The 20,136-nt window shown below is 41.6% G+C and overlaps 1 protein-coding gene across 2 annotated transcripts in view; it reads right to left on the reverse strand.

The window, feature by feature from the left end:
• Positions 1 to 3,309, reverse strand: part of golga3.L (golgin A3 L homeolog) — a 31,199-nt gene extending 27,890 nt beyond the window's left edge. For both annotated transcript variants that reach the window (XM_041567094.1, XM_041567091.1), the window contains exons 1-2: positions 3,021 to 3,309; positions 1,167 to 1,468 (exon numbers count right to left, since the gene is read on the reverse strand). In XM_041567094.1, the coding sequence (XP_041423028.1) occupies positions 1,167 to 1,299 (133 nt within the window). In that variant the 5' untranslated portion in view covers positions 1,300 to 1,468; positions 3,021 to 3,309. The remainder of the gene's footprint in view (positions 1 to 1,166; positions 1,469 to 3,020) is intronic.
• Positions 3,310 to 20,136: the final 16,827 nt, after the last annotated feature.

A 20,136-nucleotide genomic window follows, 5' to 3' on the forward strand; every position in this document is an offset into this window, starting at 1 on the left:
GTTCCAGCTATGTGAATCTCATCGGACATTAATAGGGTCATCATGAACAGGAGTGTTCAAAGCAGAGTTTGGGTCAACCTTACTCAAGGTTAGAATCATAAGATCTGCAGCTGTTCATATGTATAATATTGGGTTACAGCAAAATTAAATAGAAAATGTATATATATATATATATATATATATATATATATATATATATATATATATATATATAATACACAAAAGCCATGAATATCTTGTAAATTATATCCTTATAAACGGTGATTTCTGATGTCATCAGTTATAAACGGTGAGTTCTGATGTCATTTCGGTCACATGACTCCCTGAAATTTGTGTATTATAATAAATAAAGTACCCCCAGTTGCAAAATATGAGGATATTAGAAGTTACCTCGGAGTTCCATGACCTTCGGACTCGTGTGTTTTTATATGGTCATGAAATTCCTCGGTAACTTATAATATCCTTATATTTTACAAGAGGGGGTACTTTATTCACTATATATATATATATATATATATATATATATATATATATATATATATATATATATATATATATATATATATTTTTTTTTTTTTTTTATGTTGATGTTTTTTTATAAATAAATCAACATCTGAAGGATTGTCAGCAACAGAAACTGGATCTATACTGCTCCATAAAAAAAGGTTAAACCAAAACAGCAAAAAATAAAAATGGTCCACAGCTGAAATAAATAATTAATACAAATTGGCCAGTGTTCTAGTCAAGAGTAAAAAGGTACATTTTTAATATGACTTTTATTTAATTTAAAAATCCTGGTAGAATCCAGGATTCTGTGCATCACAAATATAAAGCTTTCTTCAAAACAGATGAATGCTAAGAAATTCAAGCTTAACAAAAAAATCAGTGAGGCGAGTGTTTCAAAAGCGAAAAGAAAACATTTTTCTGACAACTTAAAAAGGTACCATGAGAATGACAATACGTTCATTATACTTTATATGTATTTTTAACATCATGAATGTTTACCCTGAGTGCATAAAAAAATCATTCCTCGAATAAATTACGCCTTTATTATCTAAACATTTGAACAAAACGACAACGCTGGAAGCAGTATATTTGTAGTATATTTGTTTACATTGCTTTAGAAATCTAATTAGCTACGAATCCCTAACAAATTTTCTACTCACCGTGAATCCCGTCCGCAATAGATGCTGTTTTCCCATCAAAGGTGCTAACTGTAGTCCTTTCTCCATTCAGAGCATCACAGAGGAGAATCTGAGGGGAAGCTTGTTGTTCCATTGTTATAGGTGCCAAATGCATAAAATTAAAGAGTTTTCTGAATGACCTGCAATAATATTTTCCTCTCCATTAGAATGATGCACTTGCATCAAATTCTTTTAAGAATTCCTTATAGCTGACCTGAAGTACATAGGACATGGCAAGAATGAAAAGAACACTCCAGAAGGCAGTTGCAATGTTTACCATCTACCTAGAAAAGCAAAACAAATACATTGTATTTTAGACAAGGGAACAATGTAACCATGGATGCAACATTCTTTCCAAAACTTGCAAATACAGGGATAGAGTAACTTGAACTGTTTTACGTCTATGGCCAATAATTTACTTTTTTGACAGCCAAGGAACCACATCTGATAAACAAAATATTCTTTCACAAACAATGCAAATGTCATATCCCTAGGTGACTACTGCATTTCAAATTATTTTCAAGTTAGATTTGAATAAATAGATTTTTTACAAGTCATGGAATTTTAAGACTAACTCAGATACCTCTGAATAATCATGTAAATGATGTGTTCTAACACAATTTGCCACAGTTTCGATCATTCACATGGCATTGTCAGTGTCACTGGCAGACAATGATTATTAAAGGTATAGGATCTGTTATCCAGAATGCTCGTGACCTGGGATAAGGGATATTTCTATAATTTGGATCTCCATGAACTAAGTCTGCTAAAAATGATTAAAACAATAAATAAACAGAATAGGATTGTTTTGTCTCCAATATGGATTCATGTAGCTTAGTTTGGATCAAGTACATGTTACTGCTTAATTTTTCACTTTTAAAAATTAGAATTATTTGTTTGAAATGGAGTCTATGGAAGATGGCCTTCCCATAATTCTGAGCTTTCTGGATAACGGGTTCCCGGATAATGGATCCTATACCTCTATAATGTTATTGGGACCACTGTTTATAAAGTTGCAAGGTATTTCATGGATTTTCTGTATTATAATATCACACAGTCTTTTAACATAATACAAAAGGATGAAAAATACACGGGGTGCACCAGGGTGTTTACTTCCTTCTTGTCAGAAATGCGCCATGCTTTTGAGACTGGTATGTTGTGGTATGGTGTGTTATTATTACAAAACAGGAGTCACAAAACAATCACATATAGTCTATAATAAATACTAAGCTGTACAATGTTTACACTGGCTCAGTATAGCAGCATGTAAATTGGGTAAGGCATGGGGGTCTGTTTTACTGGCAGCAGTTTCAGCTCACAAAGATCAAGGGATACTGGAAGGAAGACTTAAAAGCAGGGGTGTCTCTCTCATTAGTGATCTGGGCCTGATATCTTACTGAGAACCAGTTTATCAGCTCATAATAGACAGGGAATACAGGATGGGTGACTTAGAAGTAGGGGGTTGCAAGAACAAGACCCATGGGACCTGGGTGGCCTAACAAATCAAATGACAGCTAGGTGCCAGAACTGATAACAGTACAAATACCCATGCCACTATATAATGGGGTTCAATACCTAAAGCTTTGTGGGTGCAAACAAATCCAACAAAAAGGGACTGACAACTGCTGGATGACATGGAACAAAAATGCCATTGTCTTAGTGGGAGGGACGCTGAACAACAAAGTGAAGAATGACAATAATAATAATGATGATGATGGCACACAAGGTCTGTGCAGGAATATGTGACAAGGAAGCAGAAGAGATGCTCATCAGTGTGTGACACTGGCACCAGAGAAGTAACAGTACACACGACACATTATTGCCCATTTCTCTTACCAGGAAAAGCTCAGGCAACACTCCTCTATCTCTCCTTTCTCTTTCTGCCTCTCCCACTAGACGTGGCTCTTGGCGACCGGTCTGTTGGTTCCTACTTTCCCTTCCCTGCGGAAACCCGCGCCCCCCGGAACCAAAGCCTAAGCACTCCCCTGTCCGAAGTAAATCATCCCCCTGTGTATCCGAGGCCTAGCTACTGTTTCCATATCTGCCTCTGCGTTTCAATCTGCGGGAGACAGACTTCTGTTCATGGGGAACATAAATGTTTCCTGAATCTGACAGCTGGACCGGTTTCCGTCGGAACATATAAACCGATGCACCAGCTTCCTGCGACACCTGGAGAAAAAGGCGGGGCTAAGAATTGCAAATATTTCTCGGACAGAGGAGGCGATCGTTCTGTTCCTACGGATAGTTCATGGAGTTTTCCCGTGATATATAGCAAAAAGAAGTTTCGTTTTAGCTTCTAATCTGTTGCAAATACAAGTCCCTGTAAAGTGATTGTTTTCTTTATATGTTCAAACCTCCCAGCATTTTGGAAACAGAAAGGGAGACAAAAAGATTAGCACTTTGACCACGCCTATTTTGTGGACCCCCCCCCCCATGACCTCGTTCATTTTACAACATTTTACAACATTTGGCATTTCTATGGTTTTTATTTGTTGTTATAGTTTTTCTAATGAATGTGAATTGCCCTGTAAGCTGTGAGTCTAAGTTCTCCCAAGAGACCTCCTTATGGTAAACTGTTACAAAAGTATCTAAGTATCTATTCTGGGCTCTCTGCCAGAAGCTAATTAAGTTAGAAACTGGGCCTTGGTGGCCTTTCCACAAATACAGGCCTGACTGCAGCGCGGCATCTAGAGGGGTGTGAGGGGGACCCAGATGCACAACCTGTGCCCAGGCGTGTTAGACATTTTAATGTGGATACACAATGCTTTCCAGCCGGTATGAAAGAGCCCACTGAAAGTGCTGCGTCTCAAAGCCCTGCTGTGCTTATACAACTGCCAGGCTGTGTGAATGCATAAAGGAATGCCAGTTGTGTGGACTGCTTCGTCCATTCTCTTCTGTGGGAACTCACATGGTCGCTCCTTGTAGAGTTAATGTATAACGTGGGATGTTCACTACATGTTCTAATAAGGGCCATTATCTTACTTATTGCTGCTTAATTGAATTGCTGCTTAAGTACACTTGTGCTGGGTAAGTTGTATAGAGCCTAATTGTATTGTACCATTCAGTGTGATGTTGGAGCTGGGCACGCAGCCTAAATGGAGTCGGGGTGCTGCTGTATTACCTGGGCTCTGTGAAATAGTGATACAGTACATGGTTCCTACCTGCTCGGCTGTCCCAGAAGTCTCCTGACTGCATGAACCCTCTTTAAAGTGCAGGCTTATCAGAGGCACTATTTAGTATTTATGGAAAATACTAGCAGGCATATTTATATAGAACTGTGCTATTCACTCATTATCTTCACTCTGTCACATTGGGGTATTTTGTGGAATCTTTTGGGGGACACGTGGCACTTGATAATTTTCTTGGGTGTGTGGATTACACTTTCCCCTCTCCTGTTCCTGACCAATGCTTCAAATGCCGACCAGAACAACTTGTAAATTGTTTTAGTGAAAACTATCCCAAAAAAGGGGTGTAACTAACAGGAGTGCGCACACCCTTGGAGCCCACCGGAGCCACAATAACGGATATCGCAGGTGGCTGGGCAGGGGGAGAGTTTACAGCGGGAACACGCCAGGCAGCAGTATTCCAGTGCGTGATTCTTGGGGGGGGGGCCGGGTGCCAATCCTGTACCAGGGTCCACTGGCGCTTAGTTACGCCACTGACAATATTATTTAGAAAAAAAAAAATATAAGGGGCAACAATGGATGCTATTTTCCATTCTTAAAGGAAAAGAAAAGCCTGCACAGCACAATTATACCATAGGACAAATCAAATCATTATAACCGTACTGCTAGCACTAAGCTTTTCACAGAAAAGGCATAATGTGGATTTACAAGCAGAAACACACAAGAAAAAATACAGCTGTTTGGTTTTGCCTAACTTATACTTTCCATAGAAGAGGGGTTTTCAAGTGCAATAAACTGTATGTGACTTTTCCCTTATATACTGGGACCATTTTATTTTACATAGCTTATTTGTATTTGATTATTATTACAAATCACCAACATATTCCACAGCACTGTGCAATAGAAGGGTATGTGTATCAGACATTACAAAAATACAACCAATAACCAACACAAGAGGTAAAGGTGTTACATCGGCCCTAAGGCTCATGGCATATGACGCATATTTGTCTGACAGAGATATGCCTCAATGCACCACTGCTTCTTCGTATTACTTGAATATGAACACAGGCAGTGGCTTAAAGGGGACACGTCGCCCTAAGAAATAATTCCAAATTTTATTTATGATGTTAGTCAAGCAAAATAAACTTCACTTCCACTTTATAAATTATTTAAATCTTGTTTCTTTTAGTCTTCAAATTCAAAATCACATAAAGCAGGCAAGCGCAATTTTGTGGACAATGTAATTAAGGCAAGCTTTTCATCATGCCAAAATCTTGTTTATGCACCAGAATGGGGCACCTGATGTCCATGTCCTTGCACTGGGGATGGTGAGGAGCGAAGGGGAATGTGAGAAGTGCAGTGACATCAAGGAAGTGCAGAATGTAAAGTGATAGTAATTGACTGCCCCGCCTATAGAGGAGGGATATATGATTGACAGCTGAGATTTTTCAATGAGTTATAACGGCTATGGATTTTTGAATTGAAAAAAAATTGCGTTTCATGCTTAACTGTTTCATGCTTAACTGTTTAAAAAAGAGTAGCAGTAAAACCCCACACTTCCTTAGATTGTGTAAATTAATTAGAGATAAATATAAAGTGCTTCTGTGTTCTGAAAAGTGCTAATTTAGTCATGTGCACAATTTCCAATCAATTCTGTGCCTGCACACAATTAATTAATTTAAAAACTACAAAAAATTTATTTAATAAATTTAAAAAAATCAATTGTTCAAGTGTAAAATAAATTAATTAAATAAAGTGCTTGTGCTTGAAATTAATTATTTAAAAGTGAGTTCATAAATATAGGAATTACAAAAAGCACCAGCAATTCATGAGTAAAAGATTAGAAACAAAATAGTATAGAGGTGGAGTTGTCCTGTAACAATATCTGTTGATTTTTTTAGGCCCTGGGACACCACACGAGGGAGAAGGCAGAACACGGAGGACTGTGGTCTGGTATTTTTACATTTATCTATCTATTGGTAGGAGAACTAACTTCACTAAAAAAAACACAAATCCCCAGTTGTCAGGGAGCCGGGAGGTCCCTCCAGGGAGGTAGTCAGGATCGAGGAGGAAACCCTCTTGAGGGAGCAAGGTCGCGGTGTCCAAAGGGTTAATCAGAAGAGTAGTCGGGATCCAGGCAAGAGTTCACAGGCAGGCAGAAATCAGCAAAGTCCAGGCAAAGGGTCAGGATATCAATCAGGAACAAGATTTAGCAAATAAGCACACAGGAAACCCAGGATACACTTAGGGAAAGTATTCCTATACTTGGGCGCCACGTGGCGGCCATGGGCGCCGCCATTTTGGGAGCGACGCCGGCAGGGGAGGAGGCGCCGCCCGGAGCTCCAGGACCTGCTCCGGGCGGCGATTGTGACAGTACCCCCCCTCTCACGGGGGGCCTCTGGACCACCAGGACTTGGTTTCTGGGGAAATTTAGAGTGGAAATCCCTCACAAGACGAGGAGCATGCACATCAGAGTGTCCTTCCCAGGAGCATTCTTCAGGGCCAAAGCCCTTCCACTTGATGAGGTACTGAAGAGAGCCCCTGGAGATTCTGGAGTCAAGGATCTTCTCCACCTCATATTCTTGTTGACCATGCACAGAAATAGTAGGAGGGGGAGACTGATTCACAGAAAAGCAGTTGGAGGTAGCGGGTTTCATCAAAGAGACATGAAACACGTTGGGAATTCGCATCTCAGGGGGAAGCTGAAGTCTGAAAGCCACAGGATTGATCACCTCCGAGATGGAGAATGGACCCACAAACTTCGGACCCAACTTAGGAGATGGCACCTTCAACCGAATGTTCCTGGAAGACAACCAGACTTTATCACCAACTTTGTAGGGAGGAGAGGGTCTACGTCTACGATCTGCAAATGTCTTGTGAACCAGAGCGCTCTTCTCTAAGTTCGACTTAGTTGCAGCCCAAATAGCAGACATGTGGGCTGCATGGTCATCAGCAGCCGGGACGTCAGACAACACAATGTCTTGGGGGAAGGCTTGAGGATGCTGACCATACACCGACATGAATGGAGACCTTCCAGTGGAAGTGTGGCATGCATTATTATGAGCAAATTCCGCCCATGGGAGGAGATCAGACCAGTCATCTTGACAAAGGGAGACGTGATTCCTCAAGAACTGTTCCAAAGCTTGGTTTACTCGTTCAGCTGCTCCATTAGTCTGGGGATGATAAGCGGAGGAGAACTGGAGAGTAATACCCAGATCTTTGCACAGGGAACGCCAAAACTTAGCAGTAAACTGAGAACCTCTGACTGCCTCCTTTGACTGCCAGAAGTTCTCGATTCCCTACATCGTAATTCTGTTCTGCAGGGGAAAACTTTCTGGAGAAAAAGGCACAGGGGTGCAATTTCCCATCGGCAGAATGTCTCTGGGATAGAATAGCCCCAGCACCTACTTCAGATGCATCCACCTCAATGTAAAAGGGTAACTTAGGATCCGGATGACGGAGGACTGGGGCAGAAGAAAAGGCGTCTTTTAGGGACTGAAAAGCTTCTATAGCAACTGGAGGCCAGGACCTGGGATTACCCCCTTTTCGGATGAGAGTAAGGATAGGCGCAATACGGGAAGAAAACCCCCTGATGAATTGCCGGTAGTAGTTGGCAAATCCGATGAACCTTTGAATAGCCTTGGTGCTCAAGGGAAGTGGCCACTCTTGGATTGCTGACACCTTAACGGGATCTATCTCGAAACCTTCTGGGGAGATGATATAACCCAAGAAAGGAATCTTAGACACCTCAAAGACACACTTCTCCAACTTGGCAAAGAGAGAGTTCTTCCTCAAACGAGAGAGCACTTCTTTCACCTGGGAGCGATGAGATTCAAGGTCTTTCGAGAAGATTAGGATGTCATCCAGGTACACGACCACAGACTTTCCCAAGAGATCCCGGAAAATGTCATTCACGAGCTCCTGAAAGACAGCGGGGGCATTACAGAGGCCAAAGGGCATCACGAGATATTCATAGTGCCCATCCCGAGTGTTGAATGCCGTCTTCCATTCGTCCCCTTCACGGATACGGATGAGGTTGTACGCCCCACGGAGATCTAATTTAGTGAAAACCTTAGCCCCTTTCAATTGGTCAAAGAGTTCAGCAATCAAAGGCAAGGGGTACCGGTTTTTAACAGTGATATTATTAAGGCCCCGGTAGTCAATGCAAGGACGTAGGCCTCCATCCTTCTTTTCCATGAAGAAGAAACCTGCCCCGGCAGGAGAAGTAGAGGGGCGGATAAACCCCCGCTGGAGATTTTCCTGAATATAGTCTTTCATAGCGGAAGTCTCAGCCGGAGAAAGAGGATAGGTGCGACTCCTAGGGGGCATGGTTCCTGGCAGGAGATCGACAGGACAATCGTATGGTCGATGTGGAGGAAGGAATTCTGCGGATTTCTTACAGAATACCTCAGAGAATTCCCTGTAGAAGGAGGGTAGAGTCTTCAGATCAGACATAGAGATATTCACCCTCTGGAGGGATTTAGCAGGAAGACAATGCTGCTGGCAAAATGGGCTCCAACGGGAAATCTGTCCTGCGGACCAATCAATGGTGGGATTATACAGGCGCAGCCAAGGAAGACCCAAAACAACAGGAACGGATGGGCAGGAAATAATTAGGAACGATAGTCTTTCTTTATGCAGCGTCCCAACCTGCACAGGCAATTCCCCAGTCGTCTTAGAGATAAATTCAGCCTCCAGGGGTCTGTCGTCAATGGCAGTGACACAAAGCGGAGTGGACAATGGGAATAAGGAAACTTCCATGTGTTTGGCAAAAAGAGCGTCCATGAAGTTCCCAGCAGCTCCAGAGTCAATGAAAGCTGAGCCGAAAATGGTCTTAGTGGCTAGGCGAATCTGTAAAGGAGGGAGAAACCTGTGAGTGTTCTCTTGAGACTTCGGAGTAGTGCCCCCTACATGAGTTACCCTAGATATACCTCGGGGAACAGAACTCGTGGGCTTCACCGGACAAGAGTTCGCAAAATGAGAGTCCGCCACAATACAGACATAAGCCAGCCATTCGTCTACGGAGTCTTTCTTGTTCGGAGAGACGAGCCCTTCCAACTTGCATCGGTTCCTCCGGAGGAGAAGGAGAAGCTTGAGCAGCCGGAGTTTGCAAGAGAGGTCTCTGGAAGCGAGGTGCCAACAAGGGTTGAAATCGTTTACAACGCTCCCTCTCTACTTGATGCTCTCTGAGACGAGTGTCCACCTTAATGGATAGTGCAATCAGATCTTCCAGCAGATCAGGGAACTCCCTGGAGACAAGATCATCTTTAATGCGAATAGACAGACCTTGATAGAATACGGCCTTATAGGCATCGTCATTCCAGGAAGTCTCAGCCATCAAAGTTCTAAAGTCAATAGCATAGTCACTGACACTGCGGTTTCCCTGTCGGAGTTGCAAAAGACGAGAAGGGGCATTTGTGACCCGACCCGGGGCATCAAACACAGTACGAAATGCTTGAAGAAAAGCCTTGGCATCAAAAGTCAGTGGAGAATTCTTCTCCCAAAGAGATGTTGCCCACTCAAGCGGTTTGCCCACCAAACGAGACATCACATACCCCACCTTGGAACGTTCATTGGGGAAGTGCAAGGGTTGAAACTCGAACTGGATCTGGCACTGTGTAGTGAAACCTCTGCAGGCCTGTGGGTCCCCACTGAAGCGAGGAGGAGGCGGAATACGAGGCTCACCAGACGAGAAACCTGTGCTAGACGAGACGTCCGCCATGGTAGGATTTACAGCCGCTTGGGAAGCAGGAGGCGCTGGAGGCCTGTCCTATGCGGTACTGCTGGGCTTCATATTCCTCCATGCGGGATGCCAGTCAACGGAGCGCTCGTCCGACATCAGGCGTAGCTTCCTCAGTAGGATCCATGGCCCAAGTATAATGTCAGGGAGCCGGGAGGTCCCTCCAGGGAGGTAGTCAGGATCGAGGAGGAAGCCCTCTTGAGGGAGCAAGGTCGCGGTGTCCAAAGGGTTAATCAGAAGAGTAGTCGGGATCCAGGCAAGAGTTCACATGCAGGCAGAAATCAGCAAAGTCCAGGCAAAGGGTCAGGATATCAATCAGGAACAAGATTTAGCAAATAAGCACACAGGAAACCCGGGATACACTTAGGGAAAGTATTCCTATACTTGGGCGCCATTCTGGCGTCTAGATGGCGTTTTTATTTTGAATTTGGCGCCATTGTGACGTCCTTGCGCCGACGTCGGCGCGCTGACGTCATCGCGCCGGCACCGCTACCCAGGACCTGCTCCGCTGACGTCATCGCGCCGGCGCCGCTACCCAGGACCTGCTCCGGGCGGCGATCGTGACACCAGTGACTTGGAGAAAAATGAGATTCAGGAGAAATACATGCCACACTCGAAATGGCTACAATACGATCAGAGTTCCGCTGATCCATTGATTAAATAGCTAAAAAGGAGAAAGGTTCTTCAATAAATATAAAATAAATAATAAAAATAGTAGGTTGCTGACGCGAGTTTGTTTTGCCTTGAAAAAACGCATGTGAAACGTGCATCGGCAAGCCTTCAATATGCACCGTGTCCCATAACCTTTGAAGGACAAGGAAAGTGCCTAAACTAGAACTTTACTTATCATTAGCCCATGCCTCTTGTGAAATACTCCAAAACTGTTTTCTTTAGACATACAGCTTTGTTTGTGTTAACTTCTTAGAACAAGGTCACCAACTTGGATCCACTGATGTCACTAGCATTCCTCGAAAATTGCTTCTACACATACAATATACACCTAGTATTGACCATTACTAAAAAAAGAGGAACACTGGGGCTCATTTATAAAAACTGGGCAAATTTGCACCTGGGCAGAAATCCATGGCATTCAGATTATTGCTTTCACTTTCATAATTGCTTTTCACTTTTTCACAGCTGCAGCTGGTTGAAAAAAGCTTATCACTTATTGGTCACTATGGATTACTGCTCAGGTCTTAATTTGCCACTGTTTATAAATTAACCCTACTGTCGCCAAATTCTGCACAAACGCTGGCCAGAACTGATTGTTGTGTGCATACACCAAGCCTAGTCTGGGAGAGGCTAGAAGAGACTGATGTAAAGTCCTCCTGTTCACTGGAATTTGATGCTTTCTGGTACAGCTGTAGGGAAAAATTAAAAGATATAGAAACTTGGCAGATAAGGTATTTATTCATTATAAAGCACATATCAGCATGGACAAAATTCATTGTCCTTTAAGAACTGCCTAGTAGTACCCTTTACATTTTTACTTCATACAAAGTATATAGTATTTGCATAAGGTCATACAGAATGCCCTTATATTAAATACTGTGTCTTTAGTACAACTTCTTTACTTGGCCTGCTGTATGGGAAATGGCCCTTCTGTAATGTGGATGTTTCTGTATATTGGGTTTATGCATAAATATTCTATAACTGTACTTCTAGTTTCTGGACAAAAAAAATCTTATAATATTGCTCCCCCCCCCCAAAGACAAAACGGCTACATTCAGTAGTGGAGAGTGAAACAACCACCCATCCAACTACAATGTAGCAAGCCAACCAGTTCAGGTTATGGTTGCAACAATGTATTAAAATATAACTTTAAATTTAAACTAAAATAAAAAAACTTTTCTGGCAACACCAACATAAACACTCACAGCGTGTAAAACTCTACACCGTGCGGGACCATATCCCTAAAATCTCACACTATTAAAAACAGTTGCGCAGGCTGGAACGGCGGTGGATAATGACATATAATAGCAACGGATTCTTATATCCACTGTTATTGCCAGCTCCATGAGGGATACTAGTCAGAGTACAGTCGCCATAAGTGCCCACCCTTCCCCCAGCACACCTCCTACCTAGCTACGTTGGGAAGAGTGGGAGCTATACACACCACCTTCCATCTACGCCGCCCACATGGAACATGGGCCACCAATAATGTATCTGTTAGGCTACCCATGTAACTCTGTATGATCTTTGAAATATCTAACCCTAAGGGTAAGGCCAGATTCGAATATCCTCGTCTGGACTTAACCTTATTCTTACACACCAGTATACATTTGTGATCTCTACCATTACAGTAATCAATGTAACCCATTTGCCAAAACTCAGGTCGTGTCTGTGGACTGGGGATCCCAGAGGCATACCTCGCTACTTCTTTAGTGAACTGAACCTAGTGAATTTTGTTCTTGAAGACAATAGTAGACAATCTGGAACAGCAGACACATCAAGAAATAAAAGGCAGAGTACCCTATATTTTAAAGGGTAGCAACATCAGAGTGTTTACTCATCTGAACATCTGAGGGATGGGTGCAAAAAGCACAAAACTTCCCCCAAACAAAGTGATTGCCATCAATTCCCTTGTCCTGTCAAGTGATAAATACATTATTGCTGCACAATGATGCACACAAAATGCTTGCGCAAACTCTCAAAATCAGCCCATCAGCCCCCTGGGGTTTTTAAGGTACAAGAATTCATACAAAAAGATTTCTGTTTGTATTCTCTTCCATGTGGTGTCCAGTAAAGCTGCATAGGCTATGAGCCATAAAGGCCAGCCATGTTTTTTATCTTCCTGATTATATTTAAATGTATTAAATGCATTTCTCCTCTTACCGCTACTTTAATTTGCTTTGTCTGCAGATGGCGCCAATGTCAGTTAGATTGCTGTTTTCCATGCTATGTTGTTTAAGCTGACTTCGTTATGGTTTTTAATAGATTTATATTTTGGTTTAGAGTTCAGGGTACAGCACAGCCCATTCTCGGAAGATCTGGGTGTAATTTGCAGATGATCTGCTCTGTATTCACGTAAGATCAGAATCAGCTGCAGGCTGCTCAAATTTACTTTGAAGTCTTGCACAACAAGTTGCTTACATGTGTGCACTGAAGTGATTGCAGAGAGAAGTCTAATTGAGATGCAAGCAACAACAACAGCTGTGCCATTTACTATCTGACCCTCATATACACCTAAGCCATACAATTTAGCAAGTGATTGATGAATATGAATCATAGTATCTTTTCATACCTCCCAACATTCTGGAAATGGAAAGAGGGACAAAAAAACTACTTGACAATTTTTGACCATGCCCTTTTCGCAGCCACACCCACTAATTACCATGGCCATTTTACAAAATTTGCCAGGTTATCAAAGTTTGAACACATTTCTGTAGTTTTTATGTTTTATTACAGTTTTACTAATGAAGGTGAATAGCCCTTTAAGCTGTGAGTCTAACTTCTCCCAAGAGACAAAACTGTTACAAATGTATCTTAAGTATCTATTCTGGGTTCTCTGCCAATAGCCAATTAAGTTAGAAACATTGCATCTTTTTTGGCTGTTCAGTACAGAGATATCGGGACTTTCCAGTACAAACACAGGACTGTGGGTTGAGCTGTCAAAAGAGAGATTGTCCCGCTCAAAACAGGACAGTTGGGAGGTATGTAAACACAGTTTTTGTGTGACCCTCCAGCCAGTTTCAGTGCCTCCCACTGTCATTTGGCCAGCCAGACAGCCTAATTACAAAACTATACATTACTGGAAGCAGAAGCTCTGCCATTCTCCAAATCCACCATACTACAGTAAAACTGGCCATATCATACAGGCCCGGACTGGCAATCTGTCTGCCGAGGGGCTGCTATAAGGTGCCATAGAAAGTCAGTATTTAGTGGGCTGGTGTGGGCTGTTTGGGCCTCTGTGTGGGCTGACTGGGACTTTGTGTACCTGAAATGCCAGGGCCTATTTTAATTCTCAGTCCAGACCTGATATCATATGATTATTATCTGATTTGTTCTTTTACTACTTTATTTAATCTGAATGGTAAGTAGGTCGGAAGATTGGTACGTCCGATACAAAGATAAAATCTGCACGTCAATGGCAAACTTAACATTCAAAATGGCAACTATTGTTACATTTCCTTACTTTAATAATTAAATAGAAAATGTTTTAGGGATGTAGTGGGAGGTCAGGAATACAGGACACTAAACAGTTCATTTATGTATGACATTTATAGGTGAGCATATATAAAAGCATATATAAAAATGTGACTTTTTATGACTGTTTCTAGGAGCAGTGGGACTCAAATGTATAGCAACAGAGATGAAATCAAGACTCTGGGGCAGATTCACTAAAGGGTAAAGTGGCCAATGCTAGCGTCAATTCGGCAGAAATCCCATCAGCAGGGACATCATCAATTCACTAACAGGCGTACAGGACAATTCTCTAGCGAACAAGACTGCCGCTAGCATTTGTTCACACTCTATCTCCATTTGCATAGTAATGATCATTCAATAAAATGCGGATTTTTCGCCAGAGTTTCTTTTGCCACCTCAGACCAGGCAAACCAAAGCTACATCTTCCTCAGTCTTATGCCAGTGACATCATATCCTGTATGACCGAAATACATTAAAGTTGTCAAAAACGCTGGCGACTTTTCTTTTTTTTAAAGCCTTTAAATTACCTTCAAAAGTCCAAACTATTAAAGACTTATGTGTGATAAAAAATGTTTTAACTAATTTGAGGGGCATTCCACATTTATATAAGGGTGGGCTCATGTCTAGGCCAGTAGAGGATCTCTTCTGTCTTTATAAAGTCTCATTAGGCATTTGTTTTAAAAAGTGGCCACTTAAAAAAATTTGCACCAACATATCTAATAAAGACAACCATATGACTTTAAGGTACCCGCTATTCAACCTAAGTGAAAATTCACCAGCGTTCGGCTGCTGAGAAGCAACTGCGCATTTTAGTGAATTAACATAGTGGCAACGAATTTGTGCCTGGGAAAGTGGAGCGGAGTGTTGTGAAGCGGTCGCTGGTGAAAATTCGCCTGTTAGTGAATTTGCCCCTCTGAGTTTCTTGCCAAAAATGTAATGCTTGTTGCTGAAATCAGAGTGTTATCACTATATACCTGCACCCAACCTGCCCACAACTGACATCACAATGCAGGATGGCAGGCTGAATGCCAGAAGACTTAGGGGCACTGACATTGCAGGCAGGGGGGCCAAAGCCATAGTCAAGCCCACCACCTCCCCACAACCTGCTGTAAAAGTTTTGTGCTGTCCCGAACCCGCCTGGCCCACGAAAAATGAATTAGCATGAAATAAGTAATGCTTCACTCTACTGGCACAGTAACAAAATAGACTTATATTTGCTGGTTAGTGAGTGTCTGCTGCATTTTGTTCACTTATATTATGACCTTACTTTGCTGAATAATATACTTCAATGGTTTCAATACTGTGTGGCTGGACCATGTGCATTACTTATGGTATTTATCTTCACAGAAGATTGCTGCATACTAAGTTGTTACAGGAACGTCAAGCTTCAAAGTACTTATGGACCCATATTGCAGTTATTTTGCACTATTAGATATGCAAGGATGTCCTGAGGGCTTATTAAAAAAAACAGCCCAATGAATATAAACAACTGTACAGGAGCATGTAAATGATGGTATAATATGTTCTGTAAACGTCTTGAAAGTTTCCATTCAACACAAAACTGTCACAAGGGAAAGCTGCATGCTGTGTTTTCTTCTGACCAGATAAAGCCTGATAGATGTTTGTTTCGCATTCTCACAGAAATATATGACTGTTAGATGGAGATTCATAAAACAAGAACTATTCAACTGTATCTGATCAGATTTTAAATTACAGCATGGAAGATCAGATTGTGTGTCTGAGGCTGCTGCACACAGTTGCATGATGAGATTTTTGTGGGTCAGATAAGTCTCTCACATAGTTCAGCCCTTAAACAATATTCTGCTAAAATATTTCATTGAGGGGAAAGAACATTGGTGGCTTTTCCATGCACGAACAGGGCGTAGCACTCCCACTGCAGAGAAATAAGAAAGACAGCATCTGTTAGACAGCATAAGGAACACATTATACCCAGTGCCAGAGCCAAGGAAGGGAGCCAAATCAAACAAGCTCAGCGTGAGGAACACAAGGAAAGGCTCTTACATAGGACATGCACACCTTCCATTTACAAATTTCTGTTATGACTTCACACACTATTGTCATATGTTTGTGTGTATTTATGTGTGTACAAATCATTTTTCATTCATACACCTGCTTGAAGAAGCCGCACTCACAGGACTTAACGTTTCGTCTGTCGCACCAGCCTATATATATATATATATATATATATATATATATATATATAGAGCAAAGAAATCCGCACTCATAGGTTTTTTGTGATGAAAAAAATGGGTAGACTCGAGCCGTCCAGCACCTAGGCATTTCCATTGTTTTCTGAGTGCACCTATCCAGTAGTTTGTTTATGTATATATATATATATATATGTATATATATATATATATATGTGTATTAAAACAAAGAATGCCGCACATAGGTCTTAGCAAAGTGACCTTCCTAAAGGACAAAAAAAACAGAAAAAAACCCTTGGTGAAAAAATGGCACCAAAATGGTAGCTATGGCAAGTGTAAAAAACAATAGTAACTATATCAACTCTATGGTATAATAAAGTTACATTTTCAAAACAAACAAAATTTGCATGATTAAAGGAAAAGTAAACCCTCAGAAATTTTTCCTTTGCTGATCTTTTTTGCATATTCCTCCTGATCCAGGACTTCAAACTTGTCACAGGGGGTCACCATCTTGGAAAGTGTCTGTGACACTGAAATGCTCAGTGGGCTCTGAGCAGCTGTTGAAAAGCTACGTTTAAGGGTTGTCTCAAATTATGAAGCAGGTTTGCCTGTAAAATAAGCTGATGCTAAGGGGTGGAATATTAAATTCTTATGCTAGTTGCACTGGTTTCTGTGTTGCCATGTAGTAATTATTGTATTAATTACTAATCAGCCTTATATTGTGCCATTTAAATTCTATGTGTACTGTATATTGTGAGTGGGTTCCAAAGCTCAGTAACAGCAGCACAGAGCATGTGCAGTGGATCAGCAGAAAAGAAGATGGGGAGCTGCTGGGGTATATTTTGGGGTACAGATCTCCCCTGCTAAAGGGTTGTGGTTGGCTGGGGCTGGTATAGAAACCCAAAACATAATTATAACATTTCTAGCTACTTCTTTAGTTAAACTTTAGTTCTCCTTTAAAAGTTTTGTGGTAACATGGGTGTGGTTTAAAACAGGTGTGTTTTAAAAATATGGAGTGGTCAACACTGGCTTCCATAATCGGCCCTCCACCACACAGGCCAGAAAAATTCTGACCCTCGTTACCACAGAAATTTGACAGCACTGCTCTATTGTATAATACATCCCAGACTCTATCGTAAAATGCATCAATACAAAAAAATACAAAAAAGAAAGTGAAGTGTCCTAGTAATGTGTGATCATAGAGGGAAAACATTAGGTAAATAGTAAATAATTAAAATAATAACATGGGTGCTGATGCACACCAGGAATTGAAGGCAGTGGCCAACATGGAGATATGTCACTCATGATTGACCGAATGCTTCACTGTGGGCGACAAATCTCCTGAAAATGTTTCTCTTAGGGCTCTTACTCATGAGCGTTTTTACCTGCGATCCCCTGTGTTCCGTTTTTCGGCGTTCAGCCGCAGGGGAGCGCAGGAATAGACGCATTTCATTATTTCAAATGGGGCTGTACTCACACAGGCGCGTGTAGGCGCCGAACACAGGTTGAGACGCAACATTCTGCATTTTTCCTGCGTTCGGCGCCTACACACGCCTGTGTGAGTACAGCCCCATTTGAAATAATGAAATGCGTCTATTCCTGCGCTCCCCTGCGGCTGAACGCCGAAAAACGGAACGCATGGGAGCGCAGGTAAAAACGCTCATGAATAAGAGCCCTAAAGCTGGCCATAGACAAAAGATCCGCTCGTTTGGCGACATCACCAAACGAGCCGATCTTTCCCGATATGCCACTAACGGGCATGGCTATATCGGGGGTAACCTATGGCCGAACAATCAAATTACGATGAGAGCGCAATGAGCTCTGGTGGGAACGGTCGGGACAAAATCAAACCTGTCTGATCGACCAAACGACCGATCTCCGCCGGACGAAAGATGTCGGGACTCTCCACACATGGTCCGAAAATCGTACGAATCCTCGATTCGTACAATAGGATCTTTGCATCTATGGCCACCATAAATTGGAAAATTAGGGCGACGTCGCAATATGTTGGTTTTAACTCCATCGATTTCAGTTATTTCCAGTGGAGATTGGTCACCCACAGTTGTGAATAAATAATTGCGGGCAACAAATATCCACTGCCCTAGCCAATGAAAAGATTATTTATTGAATCAATGTTTTGGTCCTCTTCGGGACCTTGTTAAAGGACCCTGGGGAGTGCAGAAACATTGATCCATTAAATAATCTTTTCATTGTTAAAATTCCTGGTATGCATCAGCATTTTTTTCAAAGTATACAATATTTATAGTGCTTGAATTAGCCTAAAAAAGATGATCGGATGGTATGCTCTGTTCCAAAAAATAGGTTTTTATCGAGGAAAGCAAAGAGGGCTCTTTCTTCAATCCTTTATTCTTTCATGTGTTGTTTTTCTAAATTTCATTTTGCCTCCATTCTTTACCTTGGTTTATTAGTATTGCTTTATTTGCCTCTCCCCTTTCTCCTGTGTGTGACATTCTCTCTTACCTGAAAATTTAAAGTAATATGTTATATCTATCGCTCTCCCACAACTCCACTTTTACTGCAATGGTGGTGCTGGTCTCCGTCAACCCAGCAAGGTCCCCTAGCAAGAGTAGTGGATTCACAGATCCACACACACTATTATATGCAGTCGGGGACGTGGACCCTCTTTTTTTATTATAACACCAGTAAGATCCGAAGTCCCGAACAGCCAAAGAGCTGAACTGGGGGTATATTTATCAAACAGTGAAGTTCCACCACTCTCCATTCATTTCTATGAGATTTTTAAAAGAATACTTATCAATGGGTGAAATTTCACCCTTTGATAAATACGCCTTTAAAAATCCCATCGAAAACAATGGAGATTGGTGGAATTTCACTCTAGTGGACTGCAGTGATCTCTAACTTCACTATTTGATAAATATGCCCCTTGAAGTCCCAAAGCTGTGGAAGGACCCAAAGTCACGAAAGGATCGAAATTGAAGTCCTGAATCCGTGAAAAGATCTGTGGAAATTTTGTTTTATGGGGCCCCGTGATTTCTAATCGCCGCCCTGAGTACACCCACGATCATAATTATTGGCTGCATTAACTCACGCTGTCCCTTGTGGTGGAAAACATAAGAAAAGCCCAAAAGATGTGAAAATAAGTTTCTTTAAATTGTATGCCCATGGGGCATTTTCTAGCACTAAGAATTTGTCAACTCCCTTGATCTGCAAGGGGCATAAAGGAAGAGGCCGTAGATCTCTAAACGAAGATATACCGTAATAAATAAACTATGCTTTCCCTTGATAAAATTTTGAATTTGCCATTACTGGGGGAGGGGGTATGTCATTCAATGATGAAATGGTTGACATTGCCCATCCTGGAGGGCCTAACCAGATTATCCCTTTAAAGGGTTGTTCGCCTTCGAGTTAACTTTTATTATGATGTAGAGAGTGATATTCTGAGACAAATTGTTATTCATTTTTTATTATTTGTGGTTTACAAGTTTTTAGCTTTTTATTCAGAAGCTCTCCAGTTTGCAATTTCAGCAATATGGTTGCTAGGGTCCAAATTACCCTAGCAACCATGCACTGATTTGAATAAAGCTGGCCATAGATGTACAAATTTTGGACCATTTGTAGATTGTTCAGTTGATCGGACAGGTTAAAAGATTTATATTGGCTACCGATATTATCTCTGCATGTATTGCCCTCTCTGACAATATCACACTACTATTTGTTGGACATAACTTTTGTATGATCGCTGTCTGTCAACTAATGGCCTGAGCATCGTGTGATTTGTTTTCTGAATCTGA

This window comes from Xenopus laevis, chromosome 1L (genome assembly GCF_017654675.1).
Source record: "Xenopus laevis strain J_2021 chromosome 1L, Xenopus_laevis_v10.1, whole genome shotgun sequence".
Lineage (NCBI taxonomy): Eukaryota > Metazoa > Chordata > Amphibia > Anura > Pipidae > Xenopus > Xenopus laevis.